Source organism: Vigna umbellata, chromosome 4 (assembly GCF_029865625.1).
Source record: "Vigna umbellata cultivar VRB3 chromosome 4, Vumbellata_1.0, whole genome shotgun sequence".
In the NCBI taxonomy this organism is placed as follows: Eukaryota; Viridiplantae; Streptophyta; class Magnoliopsida; order Fabales; family Fabaceae; genus Vigna; species Vigna umbellata.
Genome location: NC_142168.1, coordinates 23015657 through 23043325, shown reverse-complemented (window position 1 = coordinate 23043325; position 27669 = coordinate 23015657). Strand labels below are relative to the sequence as shown.

At 32.3% G+C, this 27669-nt stretch overlaps 2 protein-coding genes across 4 annotated transcripts; one reads left to right on the top strand and one right to left on the bottom strand.

Moving 5' to 3' along the window:
• Positions 1–9373: 9373 nt before the first annotated feature.
• On the bottom strand, positions 9374–10499 carry LOC148199606 (uncharacterized). 2 transcript variants are annotated; one of them, XM_088113966.1, is made up of 2 exons: positions 9904–10499; positions 9374–9653 (listed from the first exon to the last, which is right to left on the bottom strand). In XM_088113966.1, exons 1-2 carry the CDS (start codon positions 10274–10276, stop codon positions 9643–9645), a joined length of 384 nt encoding a protein of 127 aa, XP_087970092.1. In that variant the 5' UTR covers positions 10277–10499; the 3' UTR covers positions 9374–9642. The 2 variants fall into 2 exon arrangements, with proteins under 2 accessions (XP_087970092.1, XP_087970093.1); XM_088113967.1 differs by having other exon boundaries at positions 9374–9599.
• Positions 10500–10661: 162 nt separating this feature from the next.
• On the top strand, positions 10662–15912 carry LOC148199605 (uncharacterized). Of its 2 annotated transcripts, none has more exons than XM_088113965.1 (3): positions 10662–10909; positions 14062–14271; positions 15480–15912. In XM_088113965.1, exons 2-3 carry the CDS (start codon positions 14089–14091, stop codon positions 15732–15734), a joined length of 438 nt encoding a protein of 145 aa, XP_087970091.1. In that variant the 5' UTR covers positions 10662–10909; positions 14062–14088; the 3' UTR covers positions 15735–15912. The 2 variants fall into 2 exon arrangements, with proteins under 2 accessions (XP_087970091.1, XP_087970090.1); XM_088113964.1 differs by having other exon boundaries at positions 10668–10909; positions 14058–14271.
• Positions 15913–27669: the final 11757 nt, after the last annotated feature.

The window sequence follows — 27669 nt, the reverse complement described above, 5'->3', positions numbered from 1 at the left end:
AGCAATTATAAGATCAGATTTGATATTTTGTTGTTCTGAATAAAAGTATTTACTGCATTTTATTATTTTCATTAACCTGCAATTTGAAGAATACGACATAGATTTGTTGTCCATAAATTTTTTATGATGACTAAAGCTATTATTTTACATTCAATGGTTTTTGTGTTAAATAGACAAGCTTAGAGAGTCTTGAGTCACATTTGGCCAGGTATACACACTTCTTTAATTAACACATGTTTAGTTAACTAACTCAACATGGTTTTGTATTAGAATTAAAATATGTACGTGATCTTAATAGTTTTATGATTGTAATTTTGTAACTGGCTTTATGAAATTGGAGTTGGCTGAGTTAAGAAAACTCTTTATCTCACTTTCATTGTAAATGGTTTTGACATGGTACCAAATTCTTAAGTTTGTTTATAATGAATATATATTAAAATTATGGTAGTTGAATAGGTAACACATTGTAACAGTTTTGTTATTTTTCCTAATTAATGTATTTGTTTAGGATTTTGTTAAAGAATAAGAGTTGTGTATGTTTCTTTGAGATTTATTTATTGAACCATCCAATAAAGTTTTCATGTTTTAATTATTTGTTTTAAACACAATTATATATTATAAATTCTTTACATTTATATTCTTGTAGTAATTATATAAAACTTTATGAGAAATTTTAATGTCCAAAATTTTATATTAATTATACAACTACTAGAAAAAAACCAATTTAATCACATAGAGATATATATGTAGATAATTATAAACGGATATTCATATGTAATTATTTATTGATTTATTTGTAAATAATTATTTACGAAAATTCATAAAAAATTACTTACAGATTTATGCATAAATAATTATTTATAGGTAAATTCGTAAATAATATCTTGAAAGTATCAAAATTTTCAAGTCCATCTACGTAGTAGCAATCTGCCCCATGGCTTTAATGCTTGAAATCTCAAAACTTTGCTGTAAATTTAACAACAGAAAAAATATTACATTACAAATATATTAATTAAGAACAAATAAATCACAAAGGTAATATACCTTAATATCTTGTTATGAGGTTCTCTCTTGAACAGCATTCAAGGAAGGAATGGTATTATCCACAGGGCATCCAATCATGGCTCTTAAATAGCTTCTAAACTTAGTAGCTATTAGGCTGGACGCCTTTCTAGAACAAGGATCCATATCATTTTGTAACGTGAACAAAACTTAAATAAAAAATAAAATAAAAGCAAAAATCTCCCACAATAAATTATTAAATATATATAAAAAATAAAAGCAAAAAATACATTTTCAACTAATACAAGATTGTTACTTCATTTTTCAACTTATCTAACTTGTGAGCGTCAGTGACATTCATGCAAATGATAATGAAGAACAAACATAATTGAGTAATACCTAAGATAAATAGATGACTATGTATCTCTTCAAGTTCTTTACACATTCGATTAATAAAAACACATTAGTTATCAATGCTTTGCTTACTAAAAAATTATTAGAAACTAATTTCTTTAGTAACTAAAAAATTATTAGAAACTAATTTCTTTGCTAACTAAAAAATTATTAGAAACTAATTTCTTTGGTAACTAAAATCTTGGTAGCTAAAGTTAAAAACTTATTTATAAACTAATTATATTTTTTTGGTTCATAATAGAGACTATTTTAGTTATCAATTATTTTAGTTTATAAATTAGAATGTAAATTGGTTATGATTAATATTTTTTGTCACTAAAATTAATTCTATTTAGGAATTTTCTTATAGTAATATATTATAAAAAATCATTTTTCTAAATTGTCCAAGCCAACAATTCAATATTTAATACACATTATTAATTATTAAATATTTGTGTTAAATATAAAACAAAAGCAAAAAAAATACAAAAAGTAAGCATACGTATATTTTAAAGTTCGACTAAAATAATTTTAACCAATTAAGTTTTTTATTTCTAAAGTCTAAATTATATTTTTAAATATGTTCTTAATTTTTAGATTTCGTAGGTGATAATAGGAATGAATATATAATTTATGCTATAATTTCCCTATAATTAATCTTTATAAAATTGTTATAATTTAGTTTCTATAATTGAAAACTATTTAAGGCATTAAAATTATTTAATCCTTATGACATTAAATAATTTGAAATATTTTCTTCTATTTAGTTTTTATATTTTAATCCTTATGATATTTGGAATTGTAATCGTAATTTCAGGTCTTAAAAGTGAGTAAAGAAAATACTATTTTAGTTTACATACGATGACCATATAAATAAGATTTATTGCGCGACAGTCACTATTAACTGAAATTATCATTAATATTTGTTAATTCCATTTTAATCAATGAAAAATATAAGGGTAGGAGTAATAAATTAGGATGTGTGAAAATATGATGTTACAATAATATTGCCTCGAAACCTCTTGCCGCCTTCGTTACTTTACAAAACATTGTTATTTTTTAGGCTTAATATCCTATTTTATATCTTATTTTATCTTCAGTTTCGTTTAAAAATGTCAAATTAATCCATCCTTTAAAAAATGTGTCAATTACGTCCTCACTTAATAAAATTTGCATCAATGAAATCCCTTCCGTTAAATCCGTACAAACGGCGTTAATTATTTGTCTTTTTCTTTAGTTAACGCCGTTTGTACGGATTTAACGGAAGGAATTTCATTGATGCAAATTTTATTAAGTGAAGACGTAATTGACGCATTTTTTAAAGGATGGACTAATTTGACATTTTCGAACGAAATTAGGGACAAAATAAGATATTAAGTCTACTTTTTAATAACAACATTTGTCTGATTTTTTATTTTTTTTCAACAAGTAGATCTTCTGAACAACATTAAGCCCACTACGTCAATAACAGATGGAGATTCGGTATTCTGCAGAAGTGAAAGGATATTAAATGTCTAAGGGTTGACTTTGTATACTCCGTAAAAGTTCATAATCATTGTTGTATTTAAATATATAATTTTTTTTATCATTTTATCTCTATTACAATATAAATATATCTTTATATATGTCTATATGTGTTTTTTTTTAAATACTTTTTAAAATAAAATTATATTAAAAGAAACGCAATATCAAAAGATATACATTTTTAATATTAAATCTTAAGAAACAAATTGTAATTAAGTAAAAGTTAGAAGATTATAAAGAAGTAAAAGTACTAAAAGGTATGTTTTTACAAATAAAAATAATAACAAAAAAGTTAACATAAAATTTTTAAATTAAAAATGTTTTAATAATTTAAACAAATAAACGAATATTAAAATGAGTTAATCTGATTCCCCCGCAGCAGTGACGCCACCGCAGCCTCCGTGATCAAAAGAGTTTAAATCTTTTGTATATACTTACTCCCTGCAACATCAAAGAATCAATCTTTTGTATATACTCAATAAAATAGCACAACTTTTACATATGATTTTTTATTTTATTTTGTTTTATCTAATTATGTTCTTCATTTCTATGTTCTAATCTATATCTAATTTTTATGGAATTTGAAAATGGATAAATAACTATACTTAATTTCAAACTTGTATAGTAGCCAGTGGAGGCCGAACGATTAACATTCAACGCCGTTTGGTCCATCCACTCAGGTCAAAGATTGAACCGCAATTGGGTCAACGTTTAAGTTATTGTTGGACCAAGAGTCCAGTAGATGATAAAATAATCAAATAATATCTAATTAAAGATATTGATAAACAATTTATAAACAACCAACTGGATTTTCGGGTAATCTATTTATATTTTATTCTGTTTATATTTTGTTAGGCTTGTTCAGCTCAGGATCCATGAAATAAATTATAAATACAAAGTCAGGGCCGAAAGCCAGGTACATTCCACTTACGCATTATTCACTCTATACTACTCTCAAATACTCAATAGTGATAACTATTGAGCACAAAGGCAACCGATCGCCGGAGTATCTTTTGCAGGTACCTCCCCCCTAGAGCACAAAGGCAACCAATCGGCCAAGGCTGACGTGACCGAATGGCCCAGAAGGAAGAAAGGCAAACGACTTAGGCGACCCATCAAAGGACAAGCGTTCGGTCTATATTGCAGGAGAGCGAGTGATAGAGTCATCCAGAAGCGGCAAAGTCACGTGGCTCAGTCCCACAAAAATATCAACCGAAACATTTTGGCGCCCACCGTGAGGGTGAGAGCAAGCAGAAGACACCCAGATGGTGACCGCGAGGAGCATGGACGGACAACAGAATACCAGAGATTTGATAACGCAAATACAAGCACAGGCAAGAACCATACAGGCATAGGCGAAAGCATGCAGAGGAGATTGCGACGCTAAGGGCAAAACGAGTCCATACCGAGGGGTCCGCCTCCAACCACAAGAATGGAAATGAGGGAAGTAGTAATCGACAACCATACTAGCACACCAACCTGAACAGTCGAAGAAGGAGAGGACCTTCGCCCATCCAAACTGTTCAGCCAACCAGCTTACTCCCTTTTACGGCAACCATCATGCAAACTCCAATGCCAGAGAAGAATCCTCCGGTATTAGAGAAGTATGATGGCTCAACGGATCCCGATAATCACCTTAAGATCTTCACCAATGCAATGACATTCTACATGGACAATGTTCTGGTCATATGCAGAGCCTTCTCCTTATCGCTCAAGGACGAAGCATTGGAGTGGTATAACATTCTTCCCCCAAACACAGTGGATTGCTTCGCCACTATAGAAATCCTCTTTAGAAGGCAATACGCCTTCAATCAGAAACAATAGATAACACTAGCGGAATTGGTAAATACTAAACAGGAGAAAGGGAAAACTTTGAAAGCCTTTATGAAAAGGTATAATAAAACCGCACAACGAGTTAAAGATGTTAATCACACTTTTATCATCAGCAACCTGCCTTCATGTCTAAGGTCAGGATATATTGCTGAAAAACTATATGCACGACCACCAAAAACAATTGATGAACTTCAGGAAAGGATAGCTGAGTTTGTTTGTATGGAGGACATGAGGAGCTCACAATGAAAGCAACAATAGGAAGCTGATGTAAGCGGAAAGAGAAAGGACAACAGACAAATGTTCGACAACTACGACAAGGGAGGGGGTTCTCGACCAAAGGACTTCCCCCGAATGCCAAAGTTTGATCATTACACAACTATCAATGCACCCAGGGCAAAAATCCTTGATGAAGCCCTTAGTGCCGAACTACTTTCGGTCAGGAAGCTTCATTTACCTAATAATGCTGATGGAAGAAAGCACTGCCAATACCATCAAAACCTAGGACATACTTTCGAAGAGTGTGTGACACTCAAAGATAAAATCGAAGAGCTCATTCGTGTCAGCCATCTTCGTAAGTACGTAAAGACGGATCGATCGCGGATAAGAAGCTCATCAAGGTCTCCACAAAGAAATACCGAACGACCTCATAGAAAGGAGGAGCGGAAACATAGGCGGAGTCGCAGCCGCAACCCTATCTCTGACCGCAGAATCCTGAAGGCGCATCAACTAGAAGTCTTGTGCAGGTGACAAGGACCATGCAGACCACTCGGACCAAGAGGAGTGCAAGAACTGAGAGGTAAAATCCCTCTCATTGAAGAAAAGACCGAGAGGTAAATCCCTCTCGGTCAAGAGGTGAATCCCTCTCGCCAGAAAGTTAAAGTCAAAGACCGAGAGGTAAATCCCTCTCGGTCGAGAGGTAAATTCCTCTCGCCAGAAAGTCAAAGTCAAAGACCGAGAGGTAAATTCCTCTCGACCGAGAGGTAAATCCCTCTCGTTGAAGACGAAGACCGAAGAGGTAAATCCCTCTCAGAAGTAAGCCATCACTGGTGTCAACAAAACCTAGGGAACGCTCTCCGAGAATCCCTGGTCCTAAACCGAGCGGTGAGGTTCTATACAGCCTCACTCTCATCCTAAACCAAGCGGTGAGGTTCTATACGGCCTCACTCTCATCCTAAACCGAGCGGTAAGGTTCTATATGGCCTCACTCTCGTCCTAAACCGAGTGGTAAGGTTCTATACGGCCTCACTCTCGTCCTAAATCGAGCGGTGAGGGTCTATACGGCCTCACTCTCGTACTAAAGCGAGTGGTGGGGAACGTTCTAAGTGAACGCTCACTCTCGTCCAGGCCGAACGGTAAAGCTCGTTTCCTAGGAAGAACTCCTAGGTCAAAGTCAAAGTAAAGAGGTAAAGCCCTCTCACTAGGAAGTTCTCCAGGAACTCCTAGTGCAAAGCCGAACGACAAAGCTCGTCCTCTAGGAAGTTCCAAAATGAACTCCTACGCTGAAAAACCGAGCGGTGTTGAACGTCCCCAAGGACTAACACTCTCGTCCTAAACCAAAGTGGTGGGGAACATTCTCAATGAACGCTCACTCTCATCCCCAAATGTTCGGCCACTCGGCTTTAGGTATTTGGCCATTCGACCTACACTTCTCGGCCTTCCATGGCCTCAGGTGGTAAGTTCATTTGACATCCACTACTTAAACCGTCCGACCCAAAGAAGAAGCAACGATGTGAAGCACATGGAAAGCAAGCTCCTCACTACAAGAAAAACAACATTCCCTCAAACTCATAAGTCCTATAGTTAACCACGGCTAAAGCCGAACGCTTAACTCAGGACTTGAGGGACATAATGTATCGTACCCAGTGGAGGCCGAACTGGTTAACATTAAGCACCTGTTCGATCCATCCACTCAGGTCAAAGATTGGGCCGCAATTGGGCCATCGCTTAAGCTGTTGTTGGGCCAACAGTCGAGCAGATGATAAAATAATCAAAGAATATCTAATTAAAGATATTGATAAGCAAGGTTATAAACAACCAACCGGAATTTTCAGGTAATTTGTTTATATTTTATTCTGTTTATATTTTGTTGGGCGTGTATCAGCTCAGGATCCATGAGGTAAATTATAACTACAAAGCTAGGGCCGAAAGCCAAGATACGTTCCACTTACAGCATTATTCACTCTACGCTACTCTCAAATACTCAATAGTGATAACCATTCACTAAATATTCAACCAAGAGCCGAGGACTCTTCAAATCACACGCCTAACTTGAGTGTCGGAGTATCTTTTGCAGGTACCTCTCCCTTGGAGCACAAAGGCAACCGATCGGCCTAAGACTGACGTGACCTGAACGACCCAGAAGGAAGAAAGGCGAACGACTCAGGCGAACGGCTCAGGCGACCCATCAAAGGACGAGCGTTCGGTCTATATTACAGGAGAGCAAGCGGCAGAGTCATCCAGAAGCGGTCAAAGTCATGTGTCTCGGTCCCACAAAAATATCAACCAAAACAAAACTAAATATTTGCATGGTAGGCAATTAAAAGATTAGAATATGTATAAATAAGTAGAATTCTATGGAGGACTCAAAGATTCTAATTTAAATAACTAAAACTTATAATAAAAGTTAATTATCTAAAAAAAATTTGACGAGAGAAAACTTTAACATTTTTAAGACAATATTTTTGATCAAGATTGTTAAAGTATTATCTTTATTTTCTTTTATTTTTAATTTTAGTTTATATATTATTATTTTTTATTTATATTTTGAATTTAGTTCATCTCTTTTTATTATAAATAAAAGATTATGTATATATTGAACACAGAAAAAAAATTAATCTAATACATCATTTTCATTATATTAAAAAAATTATTATAATTTTTTAAATATTTAATATAATCACATAATTCAAGCATAAATCCGAACCTATTGATTAAAACGAGACTACATATACACAGTTTTTTTTAAGGGTTAAATTTTTTATTCTCTGTTTAAATAGAAAAAGTTTGATTTTTATTTTTCAGTTTTATTATTCATTTATTTGTTTATTTGATCTTATTATTAATAAGAAGTTATCCTTTCATGTCTGATTTAGCGTCTTTCTTTGTTTATTTTGCATCTTTAATTGCAAGTCAATGACATGCAAGTAATTTGTTTCAAGAAGTTAATTAATTGACCATTATAAGTTGCTCTAATTATAAATATTAACACTTAAAATATACATATTTATATATTATTTTTAAAAAATAACTTTAACCATTAATGAATCAAATTTAACTATATAAACACATATTATTAAAGTTAGCAATATATACTATAACTATTATCAAACTTAACAATTAACTACAATATTTATAAAATAATCATTTCAAAATTTAACTATTATCAAACTTTTTATCATCAATTGCATAAAAAGAGGAAATTGCATGTCGAGAAACCCATTACCCTATAAGTGATGAGTTATTAGGATATTTATTTTTATTATTAGAAAAAAAAGTCCATTACTTGTTAGGTGTACTTTATTCTGAATCCTTCTTACACTTCTAAAAATTTGTATTTTTAATCTTAATTAATATTTCTTTAGTTTTTTCTCTTTTTTAAAGTTAGTCTGTATCCTTAGATTTTGAAATTTATACGTATTTAGAAACTTGTACGAATAGAAGTAAGCAAACAAAATATTCACTAGTAAAAAAAAATGCTTTTTAACGCAGCTAATAGGCTTTGGTTTGCACAAACCCGAAAGTAAATATAAATGCGGTGACAGTATTACAATTTGAGTGAACTTATAGACCTCGGTTCAACAGGCATTGAGGCATAATAGTCACAGTTACCTCGGTTAGAACTACCTTGAAGCATATAATCTGCGTATAGGCATCGGTTGGAGGAAGGAATTCGAGGCAGTAGAAGTGTATTACTTCGGTTAAAGGTATAATAACCAAGGCAAGTTACCCTACCTACTACTGCACAGTTACCCTACCTACTGCTGCAATGTTCTTCTCTCTACTGCATCCAAGAAAAAAGTTCTCCACTTTTCTTCTCTCTCGTTGCATCCACATCCAAGAAAAAGTTGTCCACTTTTCTTCTCTCTCGCTGCATCCAAGCGCTCCATCATCGTCTCCACCACAGGGTCGCCGATAGGTGGTCGCCGTCGCTACAGTGTTCTCGCATTGCTTCGCGATTCCTTTTATCGCGCAAGATCTAGATGTTGGTGCTGCCATCCAACCACTGCCTCACCGTCGTGCCTCCCCGTTGTTGCCTCGCTACTGCTCCCTCCCGGTTGCGTCCACAACGTCACCGCCGCTACCTCCCCATTGCTGCCTCGGCGTCACGCGGTCAAGACAGTGTTGCCGTCGTCCCTCGAGCTCCCTCTGGTCATTGGCGGCCTGCTTCATCCGGGCGAGCCTCTCGTCACCAGCTTCATCCATTGGGGAGCCACGGAGCCCACAGTCGAGTGCGAGGAGGCTCGAGGTGGGGCTGAAAGCACCGTAGTGGCCGCGAAAAGCAGGGCTGATGTTGACGACGTCGAGGAACGGGGCTTGAACCACTGGACCCCGGTGCGGATCAGCGGCGAGTAGAGAACCACCCGAGGACGGAGGAGTGAGGGTGGAGGGCGGAGGGGATGACAACGCCGGAGGATTCATGGAAGGAGGGGGAGCAGAGGAAACCGGTGACGGTGGCGAGAGTTTTCTTGTCTTCCTGCTGATAATTTTTTGGGTTTTCTTGTGTGCATGTTGGAACCTCTATCCTCTGACATTCAGATTTAGCCTCAGAAATTGAAACAACGTAGGTATCAATTGAGAATCTCCCTGATTTGCTACCATATTATTTCACCTTTCACTTTGTTAATTTCCTGATAATTGAAAACAGGATGTGCAGATGCTGTTTTTACCATTTCATTTGCAACCTGATAAAGTAAAACGAAGCATGACAGTATGAACCGAGTCCTAAAATTTGAAAAAAAAAATACGCTACTACCTCGATTATCTAAAAACTGAAGCATAATCCTATCTTGTTTTATCTCGATCCTTGACCAAGAGATAAAGCCTACTCTTTTTATCTCATCCATATATGTCTGAAGAACACATACCTATAAGAAAAATAACCGGTATATTTTAATCTTATTATAGTAGTAATAACTTCAAAATTGAACTTACCGAAATCTACGTTACTCGAACTCTCAATTTCCTTCGCATGAGAAATTACATTGACGCCCATAAGGAGTCTCTGAAAATCTCTCACACCTTGAAAATTCTGAAGACACTGCAACAAGAGGCAGGACGCCGGCGACAACGCCTCGTTTGCAGCCTGTGGGATGGCTTCGTCAGCCGTCGGTGGCGGCAAGATGGCCTCATCAGCAGTTGGCGGCTGCTTGGCCTTGTCCAGAGCCGCCGCCGGCTTCGCTTCATCCGCAGCCGCGAGCATGGTTTCGTCCGCCTTCGCAGCAGTGACCCATGAACGCAGCCTTCGTGACTCACCGCAGCCTCCGTGATCATAGAATTCAAATCTTTTGTATATACTCACTGGCATGTAACGTCAAAGAATCAATTTTTTTTATATACTCAATAAAATAGCACAATTTTTGCATATGATTTTTTATTTTATTTTGTTTTAAGTAATTATGTTCTTCATTTCTCTGTGCTAATCTAAATCTAATTTTTATGGAATTTGAAAATTTACTTAATTTCCAACTAAATATTTGTATGGTAGGCAATTAAATGATTAGAATATGTATCAATAAGTAGAGTTTTATGGAGGACTCAAAGATCCTAATTTCAATAACTAAAAATTATAATAAAAATAAAGAGAACATAATATCAGCAAAATAAGATTCACCTAGTGTTAAGTGCGTTTCCATGTGTACTTGTCTGAAGGGTGTTTTATTTTGCTTTACCTTCTTTAGGTACAAGAGCTCCTTCGCCTCTCTAATTCCCTTTTCTTTTCCTTCTTCAAAACCCTAAAGAAAAAAAAAACCCTAGAGGAAGAGGAGGTTCTGCGGTGTGAGAACAATAGAGAGGAATAGCAACGCGTTTTGGGAAAGAAGGAGAAGAGGACACAGAACGGAGGAGAATCGTGAGCTGTGGGCGTGGAGGGTGAGAACGTGAGGTATTCGAAGAGTTTTCGATTTGAGAGGTTGCCATAAAGACAGGACTTCGGATCAAGGTATAGGGAGCTAAACTTGTTTTGTTAGCTTTTGATTGGGTTATTCGATTGTTGTATTTCTGTTCAGCCTATAGATGTTGAATCAATCCAAAAGTTTTCTTAAGTTTAAGTTTGTACTGAGAAGCTTTTTGAATAAATAGTATACACTACCCTTCTGATCGAAAATTCAAATTTAAATAATAAGATTGAATAGCTTATGATAGGTTCTTCTCACTTCTAAGTAATGATTACGCAATGAAAATGTCTTGAATTTAAGAGTATGGCATGCTAATTCATATCATGTTCTGTTTTTCAGTAATTACGCTATTTTTGATTAATTGAACTTATAATTATGTTGCATACTCTAATTGAACGGAAATAAATAGGCATAGGGTAGTATTATATCTAATGAGCACCAATTAGTTAAAAGCAAAGAGTTACATTGTAATTGGAAAGTTGTACTGCAACAAAGAGTAGAAGTTATTGGGACTTGTAAAATGATTGATTGGATTACTAATTCTTGCTAAAAACTTTACATAACCGTGATTAACTGTCTGAATATGTAAGGGTTGGAAATCATGTATTGTTAAAAAAAATATTGTATAATGTTTGGGATAATTGTGGTTTGAAGGGTGAGGTTGTTGATGCATGAATTTTATGACTAATTGTTTGGAAGTTTTAGGTGGCGAATTAGACTCTAATGCATTTGTATATTTTTAGTTCATCCTTAAGTCACTGTATAAGTTCCAAAATGGTTTTGGTTGTGTATAAGTTAGATTCCAGCTTGTGTGTTAAGTGCTCTCTTATAAAATCTATATAAGACACTTTGTGGTTTGTTATCAAAGAGGTTTGCTGTCACTACTTGCTGTCATTGCAGTTTCTGTTTCAGAATTCTGCACATTCTGTCATTGCTGTTTTGATTAAAATGCTGAATTGTTGGCTCTTTGGGTTTAAATTGCTGCAGAAAATTGTTTGTTTTTTTGATTAAAATGCTGCAGAAAATTATTTGCTGTTTTGACTAAAATCCTTGCTGTATTGAGCTGTTTTGATTGTTGTTACTGCATTAACATCTTTGCTGTATTAGGTTGTTTTTACTGCTGTTTCTGTACTAAAAACATTGATGTTTTGCAACTTTATTGGGTTTTATAATTGAGATGATAATAAACTGGAAATTTTTATGCGAGAGGAAGTCATGTTGTTGGGTTATAAATTAACATCTCTAAATCAATGGTTGATGATGTGTATATTGGCTGGTTGGTGTGTATAACCTAATGAAAAATAAAATTGGTGCAACGTGCAACGGTTGTTGTTATTAGGGGGTGTAGATTCTACTTGTATGAATTTATTTGATGCTAAAATGCAGTAGGAGTATTATGAAACCCTGTCCAGTAATATAAACACTTTGAAAAAGAGTTGGCAATCATTGATGTGGGTTGGTAGGCTATAATTCATGTTACAGTAATATGCTCAAAGGATGGTTTATGGTAATTAATAAATGGCAAGTATGCATATTAGAACTTAGACTAATTATGTCTGTGTGCTATTTCAATTATAAAGGCTAATAAAGTGAAAGAATTGAAATTAGATTTGGGAATAACAGTAGAAAATTAATTTTTAAGGTTTTGATTGGTAAACAATACATTTCAACAGCCAGGATAATATTAAATTGTGCAGATAACTATCTGCATAATTGGAAAATAATAATAATAATTAATAATAATAGTAAAATAAATTAAATGTATAATTATTCGCTAAGAGGAAATATATTATGAAGATTGTTTGGATACACTTGAGATTGAAACTGTAAAATAGTTCTTGAGGGCTTAATTGATCTCTCTCCTAATTTTCTATTTATAAGAATAAATTGTTACAAATATACATGATAAATAAGGTAGTCCTAAACACAATATAATGATAGATAGGATAATTCTAGACACAATATAGTCATGATAAATAAAGTAACTCTAAACACAATATAATTATGAAAAATAGGTAAATATTCTAACATATACCTCGTGATTGGAATTATAATTTAGTAAAGATAAAATTAGTTAATTGAATAGGAGGAGGTTTCGGGTATTATCGAAGCAAGTGATTGGGATAATGTAGGTCTCAAACCCGGTTCAGGTTGCGTAATATATATATTGCTTGAAAAATTAATCTGCATCATTTTATTAGAATTAGTATAGCTTTAAGGAATGTGCAGGGAGGGAACGTTGGTGTGGACTGAGGTAAGTATATAGCTTGTAACTTGGATAAGTAAGTGAGATGTATGTGTTTCTTGTAATATGACATTTGCTTATGATTGATAATATATATATAGGTGCTGAAATTATTTGTATAGGAGTATAAGTAGAAGTTTAATTGTAAATGGTTTTAGGCTATTAGAAAATGTTGCTGTTAAGTTATAATTAGGTTCACATAGTTAATCTTACTGTAAATTAATGAGTATTTGAGGTTAAAGTTACATTAAGTAGGAACAGGGAAATTAAAATAAAACAGATAGGGTACGTATGGGATGTGTTTGGCACTAGAGATATGTTCATAAACTTGTGGTGATGCTGTTTGAAGAGACTAAAGTATGAACTGGATGACTTGCCGTGAATTGTCGTATTAAGCATGATGTATAAAAGGGAAATGGTATTACGTCATATATCTGATTTTGGAAAGGTGTAGAATTATACTATTTTATGATTTTATTAGATTCTACTTGTCTGTGTGTACACCTGGGCAATGATCGTAGAACATATGTTAGATAGGAATGTAGATTCTACAGGAACAGTGTGATTGACGAGAGAGGGGATCGACTATGGGAGTTTTATTTAAAGTTGATCTATTTATGTAAATGGTTGTATCAAACTTTTTACGTTATTGTTGGATTTGGATAATTTCTAGTTTTATGTTGTAAAAGTTTAATTTTTTTTGAAAATTTTAATTATGTTGTGATTTTAAATGAGTATATTTATTGAACTATGAAATTGATAAAATTACATGTGGTAGAATATGAAAGAATTTTTAGTACAGAATTCTTATAGATTAAAATAGAATGATTTTATTCATGATTGCAAAATTTTTTTTTACACGTTTTTGTGACATTAAAATTAAGGGTGTTACAGTAGTGAAAAAGTTTGATTAACCTTCTTGACCAACTTCTATTTTTTGCATGCAGATAGATTGTTAGCTCAAGCAGGAGGAATAAGATGCCTCCTTACGACTGTATGTTTCTTTTTAAACCTCATATCGCAAAAGAAGCTATTTTGGATTTAGTTGTAAGGGTGGGAAAACATGTGTCTGGAAGAAATGGGGTTGTCACTGATGTTAAGAATCTCGGAACTATTCAGTTGGGATATGGTGTGAAGAAGTTGGATGGTAGATATTATCAGGTGAGGTTGATTGTTTGTGATACATTATAGAGAGTTTATGCATCATTGGTTGTTGTGCTGTTTATAGTACCTTTTTTTATATAAGTATTGACGTAATTTTGAGCCTAGAGAATACTTCAGGAACTTCACTGAATTACTCTACTATTTAGATGGTGCAATTCAATTAACTCATATTTTATTTAACAGTTGTCAGTTAACGAATTAATTTGCTAATAATATAGTTAAATTTTCTTGTAACATTAATTCTGATAGAGTATTTATGTGGTAATAGATTCATGAAATTTTTGTCTGGCCATTTAACCTCATTGCGGTAACTGAACTACCATTGCACTAGTAGTATGTAGCTAGACCACCACCATTTAGGTGAATCCTTCATAGTTCTTGTTCTATTTATGTCAAAATTTCATTGCTTTAATGTTCTGGGCTTTGTTAGTCATGGATAGAACTGTTTGTATAACATCATTAAATTAATATAACAGAGATTGATATAAAAAGTTCTTTGGTAGTTTAGGTATTTGATCATTGGAAATGTTTTGCATAGCTTGAAGTATTTCGAATAATTTAATTTTTAGGGTGTAAAGGAGATTACCCAAAAAGAAACACTAAAATCTATGAGGAAAAACAAGTGAGAGATACATTGGCCAAAGTGGCATTAGACTATATGGAGAATGAGCATATTTAGTAGAATCTGCTGCTTAATTAGCCACCTGTTGAATGAGACCACACTAGATGTCCATCTTGCATATCAGTGATCTAATGAACCAGACTGACACAAATGACAATTAGTGCAATTGTTCTGGTAAAATGCTGATTGCCTTAAACTGGAGAATAAAAGTATAGAGTAAATAATTTGATTCAAAGTTAACAATACTTCAAGCCAGAAAATTCAAGTCCGAAAGCCTTTGAGCTGTCTTCTTATTCTTGCCCTCCAAGGTTTTACATCATATATTCCTAAGCCCAAAAATATAACAACTATCCAAAAATATAATAACTATAAGATACAGGTGTTAGTCATGAATTGGGACATATGATTGAGAAATGTTTATTGAGTGTTCTGTTTTAAGCTTGCAGCTACTGAAGTTTCTGTGAACTTTATTTAGTTTGAGAGTGTGACTTTAGTGAAACAGGATGACTTAAAAATTAAATTTTTTTTTGAGTTTGAATGGAAATGATGCATGTGTGCCATTTTCATTTTTTAATGGATGTAGGGGACGCTGATGCAAATGAGCATGATGGCTACACCTGAAATCAACAAAGAGATGCATTACCTAAACAAAGAAGACCGGTTATTGCGTTGGCTTTTGGTCAAACAACGTAACACAAAATTTGGGCTTGATGTTTTAGAGGATGAAGGCAGGTTGGAGTTAAGCAAATTTTCCCAAATGAGTAAACTTGATGAAGAGGATGAAGATGAGAATGATGACGATGAGGAGTACCAATTGGAGGAAGAAGAGACAAAGTAAACTAAAAGACAGCTGAGTATGTTGTTACCTTCCATAAAATCAGTTTGCATTGTATTTTTCATGCCAAACATGTGCTTTCTTCCTGTGCCAAGTAAAGGATGAATGAATTTAGTTCATGTTTGAACACTATGTTTACAGTGCCAAATAGATTTAATTCATGTTTATTTATTGAACACTATTTTAGTTCATTTTTAATGAGGGATAATTTAAGATATATGAATTTTATGGGAGTGCAGAAATAAGAAAAGGAGGTGCAGAAAGAACCAACTAACAACCTTGTTTGAGTTACATTCATAAAAAGTATAGGGCCACTAAGGCCCAGTACATTTCCTTTTTGTGGTTTTGTTCTTTTCCTGCTGTACTAATAGAAGCTATTGACATCATTATTAGATATCTAAAAACCAAAAAAATGATAGTTCTAAAATAACACTAGGAATCTTTAAAAGGTTAATTTGTTTCAATTCGTCTCTTGTTTATTTTTCATATTTTTTTAAAACAATATTAAAGATAAAATTCATCATCTCATCGTCCACGTCACAAACAACTATTACTAAATGTTGTGTCTATTTTACTCTTTTGGACAATTTAACATGATCAATGTAATTATAAATATTATATTTAAATCTAATTTAGATTCTACAATTTTATGAAAATTTAGATTTAGTCTTTATAAAAATTTGATTACACATTTAGTTTTCCATTTTTTTTTAAAATGAAACAGTTTTAATCGAATATTAATACACAATTTAATTGCCAACATAAAAATATTCTTATCTGATAATATCAGTATTCTTTATTTATTTATATAACACATTAAAAATAGTTTTAAATAAAAAGCTTTATCATAATTATCTCGATAAACATATCAATATTTTTTTAATAAGAGTTGCAAGTGTTCATTCCCATAACTTTATAAATCAAAGGTGAGTTGACAAAAAAACATACGAACCAAAATAAATTGAATTTTTTGAAAAACCAAAAAAACTTCTAGTGTAGTAGAATGCATGCGAAACTATGTATAAATAACAACGTATTTTTCTAACTTTTATTCAAATTCAATTAAGAAACAAAGAAGAAAAAAAAGATAAGATGAATTTGGGCTTTTCTAACTTTTATTCAAATTCAATTAAGAAACAAAGAAGAAGAAAAAGATAAGATGAATTTGGGCACGTGGGAGATAATAAAGCATGAGAACAAATGAATAAAATTGAATTTACTTCTTCCACCGACACCAACCCATTATTTTCTGCCACCTGTTTCCAATTTTTTTTTTTACAAATGTCCTAATGACTCTCTCAACCAGCTTGAATAACATGCTCATCTGTTATCAATCCACAATAAAAAAAATTTTTTGTTATTTATTTTATATTTTTGTCAAATATTTATTTAAAATATATTTGTACAGATACTAAAAATATTTAGAAAAAAACATTTTATAAATTTTTAAAATAAAAGTAAAAAAATTAAAATTTATTTTTAAATAAATTTAATCTAATAAAACATAAATTAATTTAATTTTAATTTAATTTAATTTAATAACATAGAAATTTAATTTTAATTTTTTACAAGTAATTAATTTCTATACGAATAGTATGTTATTGTATAAATATTGAAATGTCCATTATAAAAAAATAATAAATAATCATAGATAAAAATACTTTTATGATCTTAGTATAAACAATTATATATATATATATATATATATATATATATATATATATATATATATATATATATATATATATATATATATATATATATATATATATTTATAATGTTTAGGTCCAAACATACCAAGTAAAACTCAGGTTTCGAAAGATATAATGAGAAATTAATATTTCAATTAAATTTAATATATATGTGGATTTATTTCACTTAAATTAATATTTCACTAAATTGGCTAAACAAAATGACATATTTAAATTGTGAATTTGTTGAGATATAAATAAAATAGAGCGAGTTAGAAGTTGGTATGTCAACTTTTTTTATATTTTTATATTATTTTTAAAATTACACGTGTAAGATATTAAATTAACTCATTAAAATGAAAAACGATAATTCAAAGATTATAAATTTTGTTTCATATTATTTAAAAAATGTAAATATATGAAAAAAATACTGTAATTTAAATCATTATATTTACAAATCTAATTTCAATCACTATTATAATTTATTAGTTTAATGTAAAAACAATATTTTTAATTTACTCACTTAGAATCATTATTTTAAAAACTAAATTAATTTTTTTTAAATATATTTCTAATATATATGTATTAACATTTGTTTTGAGAAGTGTAGAAAACTTGTATTGTGAACACGACACACTTGTCAACGAGAGGCCACCGGTTTCTGTACGTTTTGCTCTTTTGTCGACCTCAATTATTTATATTCTAACCCTAAGTTTTTTTTTCCCAATTTAACAAAATATTTTAGTATTTCCAATAAAAAAGTTATTATATAATTTTAATTATTTAATATAGTTTCCACATATATTAATTGTTTAAGATTAAAAAAAAACCGTTTTCAAATTGAAGACAATTATTTATAATAACTTCTCCATTAAATAAGAATATAAGAAAAAAAAATACACTTCTCCATTTTTCTCTCCCTTAAATTACTTTTAATTTTAATATATTACACATGTTCAATCATCTAACTATAAACTATCATATATATATAGTTTCCATAATAGATTGTTAAATTCAAAGTAAATTGCTAGTGAGTGTTTTCTTTCCAATGAGAGTTGTGATACGAAAACCCCTAATGCAGCAGTTAGACATTCTCCAAAACGATCCCGTTCCGTTCCACTTAGTGCCCATGCAACGACTCAAATGCCAAGTGCAGGTCCAGTGGCCCACTCTCAATTGCGTCAGCCATTCTCGTGTGCAGCCAATTTGGCCAAGGCAGCAGCAGTCCAATCAATACATTCCAATTTGCTTCCAAACAGCTTAAGGCAGCAACCCAAATTTTTACTTTCAGCACCCAATTTCAGCGGCTCAATTCCAAATGTGGCAGCAGCCCAACATTCTATTTCATATCTGCATCAAAGAAAAAATCAACACCAAATTAAAGAAAATAAAATAAAATCTAACAATTAAAAAGAAAGATTTTTTTATTAAAGATTTTCTAAAAAAAATATAAATTCTCTAATTATTAATAAGAACTAAAAAATACTCCTAAAAACCTATTTTTAACTAAAATTATGCAAAACTTAAAGAATTTAAAGCAAAACCTAAAACTATCCTAATTCTAGTCAATTAGAAACAAAAATACACTATCCTAGACTCCTAAGCACAGAAAAATATGCAAACTTTGAGAGTTATCAAGGAATGACCATTAAATATGTTGGTTGTTGCATGTAAGGGGTTTAACTTGGGATATAATATGGTGCATGATGGGTAGAAGGTAACATGGTACACTTAAAACCCATGTATGAAAAAGTGACATGGGTACACTTAAAACCATGCTTTTATTGTGTGTATCTTGTTTATTTTTATCAAGCATGATTTACATATATTGAGGGACACTTATCTACACTCTTTTACCAAGAGTGTGGGTAAGAGGGTATTGAGAGTTCTTTTCCATTGTTGGAAGAGAAATGATTGAGTTATGAGAATGAGTGGAGTGAAAGTGATGTTTTGGTGAGTTAGGGTGCATGGGATTGATGAAAATAGTGAAAAAAAAAAGAAGACGTTTGGGGTCATGGGAAGAAGAACATGAAGGAAGAATAATGGAAGTGGAAATGTGGAGGTGAACACATGAAGAAACCATGAGGAGGCAATAGGTCTTGGAAGAAATAAAATGTTGAAGGAGCGGTTGATGCTTGAAAAAGTTGACGTAAGTGTGGAAGGGGAAAAGAAAAAGAAAATGGGAGAGAGATGTTGATGGAGGTTGACGTAAAACAAGAAGAAGAAAAGGGAGAGATGGTGAAGGTGTTACATGGGTTGGTCACGTAATTTTGGGGAAGAAAGAAAAATTAAAACAAAGTGGCAAGTGTTGATTTACGTAGGAAATAGAGAAAGAAAGAGAAGAATAGGTGGCAATGTGGTTGACGTGAATTGAGGAGGAGAATGAGAGAGGATTGGAGTTGAAAAGTCAAAAGAAGAAATATGGGTGTGGTAGTGTTGATATGTAAATGGCAGAGAATGTGAGTGAAAAAGCAAAATAAAAGAGTGTGAAGTATGGTGGGACCGTGAGGGTTGGTAGCATGGGAGAGAAGATTATTGTAAAAAGAAAATGGTAGTGTGAAGATGTGTGGACATTAAAAAGAGAAAAAGTGGTACATAAAAAAGAATGATTTTCTTATGTGTTGTGAAATTAGAAAAAAGAAAAGAGGGGTTGCATTAAAAATGTTCTAATTGACATGAGAGTGCGAAAGTGTGCTAGTAGAAATTTAATTAATTTAATTTGAAAATTTTTGGTTAATTGTTGGTGAATGGTTGGAATCGTTTATACATGTTATAGGTTACTTAGAGTTTAAAAAGGGAGAAGGATGAGTGGTTGACATGAGAGTCTTGTTTGGCATACTTTATGTTGAGTTATACATGTTATTGAGAACATGTATTAGTTTGTGATTTAACATAGTTATTTCGTTAGGTCTACTTTTGTTCGGTATTATACATGTTATTGAGAACATGTATGAGTTCGTGATTGAGCACAGTTGTCTTGTTTGCCCTACTTTTGGTCGAGTTATACATGTGTTAAACCCTCAACAAATGTAATCGAATCGTATCAAGTAATAAACCTGGTAAGACCAAGTATCGTTCTCCCAAAGGACTCACAGCCTAGACAGTTGTGTGGTTTGTTGATTAGCTAAGACTTGTAAAACCGATTGATTAAGATTTAAATGCAAATACTCAAAAATAAATATGTATGCATGGATTGATCAATGGTAAGAAGAAACAACACACGTGAATTGAAATATATGGATGATTATGTTGTTGGGATTTATCAATTTCGTCCTATCCACTCATGTATTTAGGAATTCATCTTTATTTTCATTAATGTTAATGCCACTATCTAAATTACCTTAAACCCGAGGTCTCGGCGAAGAAAGCCTAATCATAATCCCTAGTTTACAATGTCTTGTCTCCCTGACAATTAATCATGCATTATAGTGAACAGAAGCTTAAAGGCAACCAATCATCATACTCCTATGTCTAGGTTTATACTACTGTTGGGAGAGATTCTCCATATCTAGATTTTTCCGTATGTGTCCATATTGACAAAACCAATAATCATGACATCGAATGAGTTAAACAATGCATGCTTTGAGCAAGGAGGAAAAACCCTAACTATTAATGAAAGAAAGCATGTATCTTATAAAAGATCTTGAAGAACAAATTCGATACAAGAGAGTTTCAAAGGATTTACATTGATTCCTCAACAACAAAATAAGTTTAGTTCCCCATATTCATGGTGAAACTAGATGCAATACAATGAAAGAGTGAAAGATAAAACCCTAGAAAGGCGAGAAAGGAGCTGTAGCATCCAAAATCCTCCTCCAAGGGGTGAAAGAGTGTGTTTTAGCTTCGTCCCAACCAAAGATACTAACCGTAGGTCGACTAAAACCTTATATAGAGTTCTAAAAATTATAGAAAAATAGGCCCAAGCCCATAAAAATAACAGAAAACAGGTCCAAGCCCATAAAAATGGCACTCAGCGGCACTTTTGCCGCTCAGCGGTAAGTGATACTGTCTCTCAGCGAAATTTGGCGCTCAGCGGTGATTTCGGCACTTCAAAACTGCCGCTCAGCGGAATTTACCGCTCAGCGCCACTCAGCGCAACTTTTTCTGCACTCTGGTTGATTTTTCTACATTCTGGTTGACTGATTGACTTTTCTGATTGACTGGTTGACTTTTCTGGTTTCTGGTTGACTTTTATGCATTCCAATCATTTTGTACTTTAATTCTTCTTTCAAATCATTCCAATAACCTACAAAATCAAGGGAATCTAGCACAAAACCATTAAATTCACCTTCAAATCTCTTATTCACAAAACTAAAGCAAAAACATGAGTTCAAGCAAGCTTCTAAGTCAAAAAGGGTATTTTTAATATCAAAATTAAGTATAAAAATAATAGTTTTTCAACCGTTATCAACATGTTATTGAGAACATGTATAAGTTCGTGATTTAATACAATTATTTCGTTAGGTATATTTTTGTTTGGTATTATACATGTTATTGAGAACATGTATGAGTTTGTGATTGAGCACGGTTGTCTTGTTGGACGTACTATTGGTCGATTGATACATGTTATTGAGAACATGTATGAATTCGTGTTTGAGCACGATTAGTTAAGTTTTTTGGTGTCATATTCGTAGACTAAGTTAATTTCTTTTAGTTTCTTCGAACGTGAGAGCATTTCATTACAATCATCAATTTAAGTTTCGCAAAAGCGTAGAGATTCGAGTGTCACTTCCTTCTGTGCAAGGAGGTGGATGTCTCGTCCATGACTTTGGCTCGTGCTGAGTATATTGCATCGATGCGCGTAGTATCAGTGTTTTTACTCGTTAGTCCTTGAGGAGTCAGGGGAGACAGGTTTGAAGTCGCGATGAAAGACAACTCGAATCGCCTACTATTGAGATCAAATATTGATAACGAAATGTAAGGAACGATTCCTCCACTAAGGACAATCGACTGTTATTGAGAACATGTTATGACGATGAAAATATTAGGAAACGAAATTAGCTTATTAAAGGCACGTCCTGTCCATCATGTGTCTTTTGAGTCGAGATGTGATGTTTGGCTAGTTGGTTTAGGTGTAAAATTTTTAAGCCATGTTATATTATAAAATATTTCTGGTAGCTCACCCTTCAATGTTGTGGTTGTGGTTTCCACCTGCAATGATCGTACTTGTACAAAAGTAGATGATGTTGCAGAAGATGTTAGATTGGAGTAGCTCGACGATAGTGAAACACGGAATAATTGTTGGGTTTTTCATATTGAATTATTTACACATTTATTTGAATTTTGTATTATTAAAAAAAAAATTAGTCCAAAACATTGTATACAATTTATACATTAAAGTTTTATACGTAGCCTATTATTAGAGGCGTTACACAACTCCTGGCTTGAAGTATTCCGAATAATTTAATTTTTAGGGTGTAAAGGAGATTACCCAAAAAGAAACACTAAAACCCATGGGGAAAACAAGTGAGAGATACATCGACCAAAGTGGCATTAGACTATATGTAGAATGAGCATATTTAGTTGAATTTGCTGCTTAATTAGCCACCCGCTGGATGAGACCACACTACATGTTGTCACCCCCATTCCATAATATCATTCTGGGGACAGTCACTACATTGTTGTTGTTGTGCTGTTCATAGTATCTATAAGTATGGTTGTCGTTGTCAGGAACCTTTGAGGACCTTTCTAGTGCTACAAAATTCTGAAAATTGAATCAGACTGATTCAGAGGCAAAGAATAATGATTACAAGCTTACGATTGTCGGCATATTCTCACTTGCCATGGTTTAGATAAAGTGAATTGGGACATATGATTGAGAAATGTTTGTTGAATGTTCTGTTTTATGCTTGCAGCTACTGAAGTTTCTGTGAACTTTATTTAGTTTGAGAGTGTGACTTTGGTGAAACAGGAAGACTTAAAAATTAAAATTTCTTTTTAGTTTGAATGGAAATCATGCATGTGTGCCATTTTCATTTTTTAATGGATGCAAATAAGCATGATGGCTACACCTGAAATCAACAAAGAGTTGCATTACCTAAACAAAGAAGACCGGTTATTGCGTTGGCTTTTGGTCAAGCAACGTAACACAGAATTTGGGCTTGATGTTGTAGAGGATGAAGGCAGGTTGGAGCTAAGCAAATTTTCCCAAATGAGTAAACTTGATGAAGAGGATGAAGATGAGAATGATGACGATGAGGAGTACCAATTGGAGGAAGAAGAGACAAAGTAAACTAAAAGACAGCTGAGTATTTTGTTAGCTTCCATAAAATCAGTTTGCGTTGTATTTTCAATGTCAAACATGTGCTTCCTTACAGTGCCAAGTAAAAAGGATGAATGGATTTAGTTCAAAGCAAAAGATGATTTGTTTGATTTGAGAAAAACAAGATCAAACCAGATTTTTATCATAATCCCTAATTTTATATTAACGTATTGAAAAATAAGAATAATTCACTTTTACATCACGCTTCATTCATTTCTTTTCAACGTATATCTTTCCATCAACGAAAACGTAACCTTCAGAATAGTGAAATAGCAGGCATCAAAAACCAAATGTTTGTTCTATTTCCAAATAGGATTTTCATCATATGTGTATGCATTCTTTAGATTGGGCAAATGTCCTTCGAACCAAGAAAAAGGATATTACAATATATTGGTATCTACAATGTTCCACTCGAAAAACATTTTCAATGAAGAAAAAAACGAATAAACATAATTAACCAATTCAATTCTGAGGACAGTCACTACACAAGAAAGAGAAGCTGTCACCCATTCCATAATATCATTCTGCTAAAGCAAACTCCAATTTTCCCAACAGTTCAGCATTCTGCAGCAGTTTCTCAAAAGATCAATAGATGCCTGCATCTAAGTTCCTGTTTGGGTTTGCAATGCTCAAATCCTCTGAAGAACCATTATGAAGACACCATAAGCAGCGACATTAGAAATGTACACTTGAAAATGTGCTATAAGGAAGTTATTAACGCCTGACATAGACCCTACTAGATGTAATATTTTTTATCAGTAACTAGATTCCATAAAGATTTTACGTATATAGAGAAATAATTCAGAGATATGATTAAATTTAGAAATGAATAATTAAATAAATAAAATTTTAATTTAAATTGTGATAACTATATTTTTACTTTTTAAAATAAAAAAATCAATTCTTCTATTATTGTGTACATTTGTCATATATGTAATTATGAAAATGAAACTCTTATTTCATTTGATATTATATAAGTAAATTTTGTTAAATAATTATAACCATTAATAAAGTGATACACCTTATAACATTTTTTTTATCCATACATTTTTTATGATTATACCCTTAAAATTGTGATAATAATTTTGACTTATTTTACACATCATTTCACAAGTGATTATGAAATTCGACTCTTATTTTATTTAGGATTGTAAATGCATATATATTTCTTTTAGAAAAGTTAAAATAAGACAAATAAAAAAAATATTGAGTTTTGAAATTGATTTTATTGTCCACAAAGAAAGGTGGAATGAAAATAAGTTACTAAATTTCAGGCTTCACATTGCTCTGTTTGTTTTATTTGTGTTACGCATTGCTTTAGCACAGAATCTATTGGGCATCTAATAATGAACTAGTCATGGTGTGATATTTTGAATTCAAGATTTATGTGAAAAGGATTTAAGAGGGGTTAATTATATATTATAGATATCTAATAATGAAAAACTTAATACATTTTAGATTTATTTTCCATGATAACGTATATGGCAACTTTTTAAGCAAAGAGTTATTTAGGGTCAAAGGCGTTCTTAATCTATTAGGAAAAATGAACTAAATGTACTAACTTCAGTTTTTTCAAACGATAGTTTCTCAATAAGCATTTGTGATTATCTATTAGTTTATAATATCTATTTTAATTGGGTGTAGGGGAGATGCTGGTTTCTCAAGTCAAATTTGCATTTGTATCTGGATTAGCAATAACCATTTTATTCATACCAGGTAGAAATATATCACTTAGATTTTTAAATTACTGTTTGGTGACATGTTCCAAGTTCAACTTAAAAATTTTCTGGGTGTTATTTCATCTTGTCTCCTGGATGTTTTAAATTTCATATTGCTTAAGATGTTTAAGTTTTTGTATACATTACACTATTGGTTATGTTGGAACTAAAATTAGTGTCATTTAAAGTCCTTTTTTTTAAAGTGTTCCATTGATGTCAAGGTGTTGCTTTCAAGGTTTTCTTAAATCAAGAATATTCAGATGATGTGCTATTGTCTTTCGAACAAGAGGTAATTGTCTAGAAGTCTAATTTACATGTTACGTTAGAAAATGAAAAACGAGCTAAATTTTATCCATATGATGAAGTCAACTTATGTATAAAGAATGCTATGGTATCATACGGGAGAGAAAATTTAATTAGACCTTAGTAGACTATCTTCTGTGGATTTTACCTTAACGAATTTTACACAATGAGATAATCTTTATTAGATTTGGAAAACCTGATATACAAGACTTGGCTGATTTTTGAATCACTTAATTCCGAGTTTAAAAAAACTATGAAAACATATATATCACAATCACTGTATACATTACGTATTATTTATTCTAACGTTTTGAAATTAGCTCTTTCAATTTGTATACATGTTTTCCTTATATATGATATTATTAAAAGTTCATTTATAAGAAGATAAAAGAATTTGTATAAATGTTTTAATAAGCGCCACAATATTTGTTACCTTCCTATCTCAAATAGTTTCTCTTAACAAATAAAATGTAAAAAATAAAAGATAAAAGAATTAATGTATATTACATAGTTAAAACACATAGAAATAAACAAATGTAAAATAGACTTTTTATAGCTTCTGTTTATATATATTAAAATTTATCAGGTATAGAAAATAATGCGGTAGTAAAATGATAAATAAGGGAAACTTTTTTACATCGATTACACTAAAAAAAGGTATAAAATATAAATGATAAATAATTTTACACTGGTTATATTCAGAGAGCAGGTATAAAAAATAATTTTTTACACCGATTATACTAAAATTTGGTATGGATTCTGCCCAACATCATTTCTCACTTTCTCTGCGTGTCTTCTCTCACTTTTTCTCCTTTGCTTCACGTCTTCTCTTAGTTCTCTTTGGAGCGTCTTCTTCTCCTTTGCACTGAGGGCAGAGTTCCTATTGTCAAAACCCTCGTGCTCTTGGATCACGACTCCTCTAGAAGGGTTATATCTTCTCTTTTGCTATGTTTAGGCGATTAGGGTTCTGCGACAACACAAGAATGAAGAAGGTGCGTGATCAATATGATACTATGTTGGTGATTGTGAGGGATTAAGAGGATGAAATGTGTTTTGGAAGGGTCTTTCATCGAAACTCAGGTACCAAAGCTCACCTCATAACTCAGTTTTACATTGTGTGGAAGGCCTGGAGCCCGACGGATTCATTGTGGTTAGCTTGTTATCTACACTTAGGGTCCATGTGTACTTGTATAAATCAACAGTGATAATAAAAAAAAATGATGATATTCCAGTTTCCGGTCTTTAATTGTTGCTTTTTTTTCCTTCTATCGATATCTTCAATTGTTGTTTAGTAGGAATTTTAAATGTTGCTTGTGCTTTACACTCGTAATAATATTTGTTGTAATTTGGAAGTTATGTTATTACTTGGAGTGGGATATTTATCTTATTCGTATTTTCTTTGTTTCTGAGTTCACACCGACAAAATCCTGTTCTTTGTAGTATACATAATCTAGAATATTCGTATTACTCTTACATTTGGCCCAAGAAATGTATTTGGATAACAAGGATGAAGTTGTTTTTACACTTGACCTGCTTAGTAGATTGGTGTCCTTTAATACTGTAAGTTTACGAAGTTTAATTGACCATTTGTTTTTCAATTTGGTTCTTTATAAGGACACAACCATTGCATGATAATTGTTGCAAATCCAACAAACTATAATTATGCCAAAAAATTTGCTCACAACAGAGTATCACACACGTATTAGTTCACACATTATATCAGATTTTTTTTAATTGACTTTAACCTGTTCACAACCTTTTCATTTAATTAGGTGCCTCCCTCTATTCAATGTTTTAGCAAATATAGAATAACCATTTACAATACAATAAGCAATATGTAATTCCTAGTTCAGTCAACACTACCAACCATTTAATTTGACTATCAATATTTCTTTACTAGTAAGATGGTCACAGAGATCTTTCTTTATATTTTTTCACACACAAACAAGTAGTTATATCAAAGT

What these genes read in the sequence shown, in the direction of transcription:
- LOC148199605 (XM_088113965.1), top strand. Translation starts at nt 14,089, where the DNA reads ATGCCTCCTTACGACTGTATGTTTCTTTTTAAACCTCATATCGCAAAA. An exon ending in TGGATGGTAGATATTATCAG is followed by an intron (nt 14,272 to 15,479) that starts GTGAGGTTGATT and finishes TAATGGATGTAG; the next exon opens with GGGACGCTGATGCAAATGAG.
- LOC148199606 (XM_088113966.1), bottom strand. Translation starts at nt 10,276, where the DNA reads ATGCCAGTGAGTATATACAAAAGATTTGAATTCTATGATCACGGAGGC.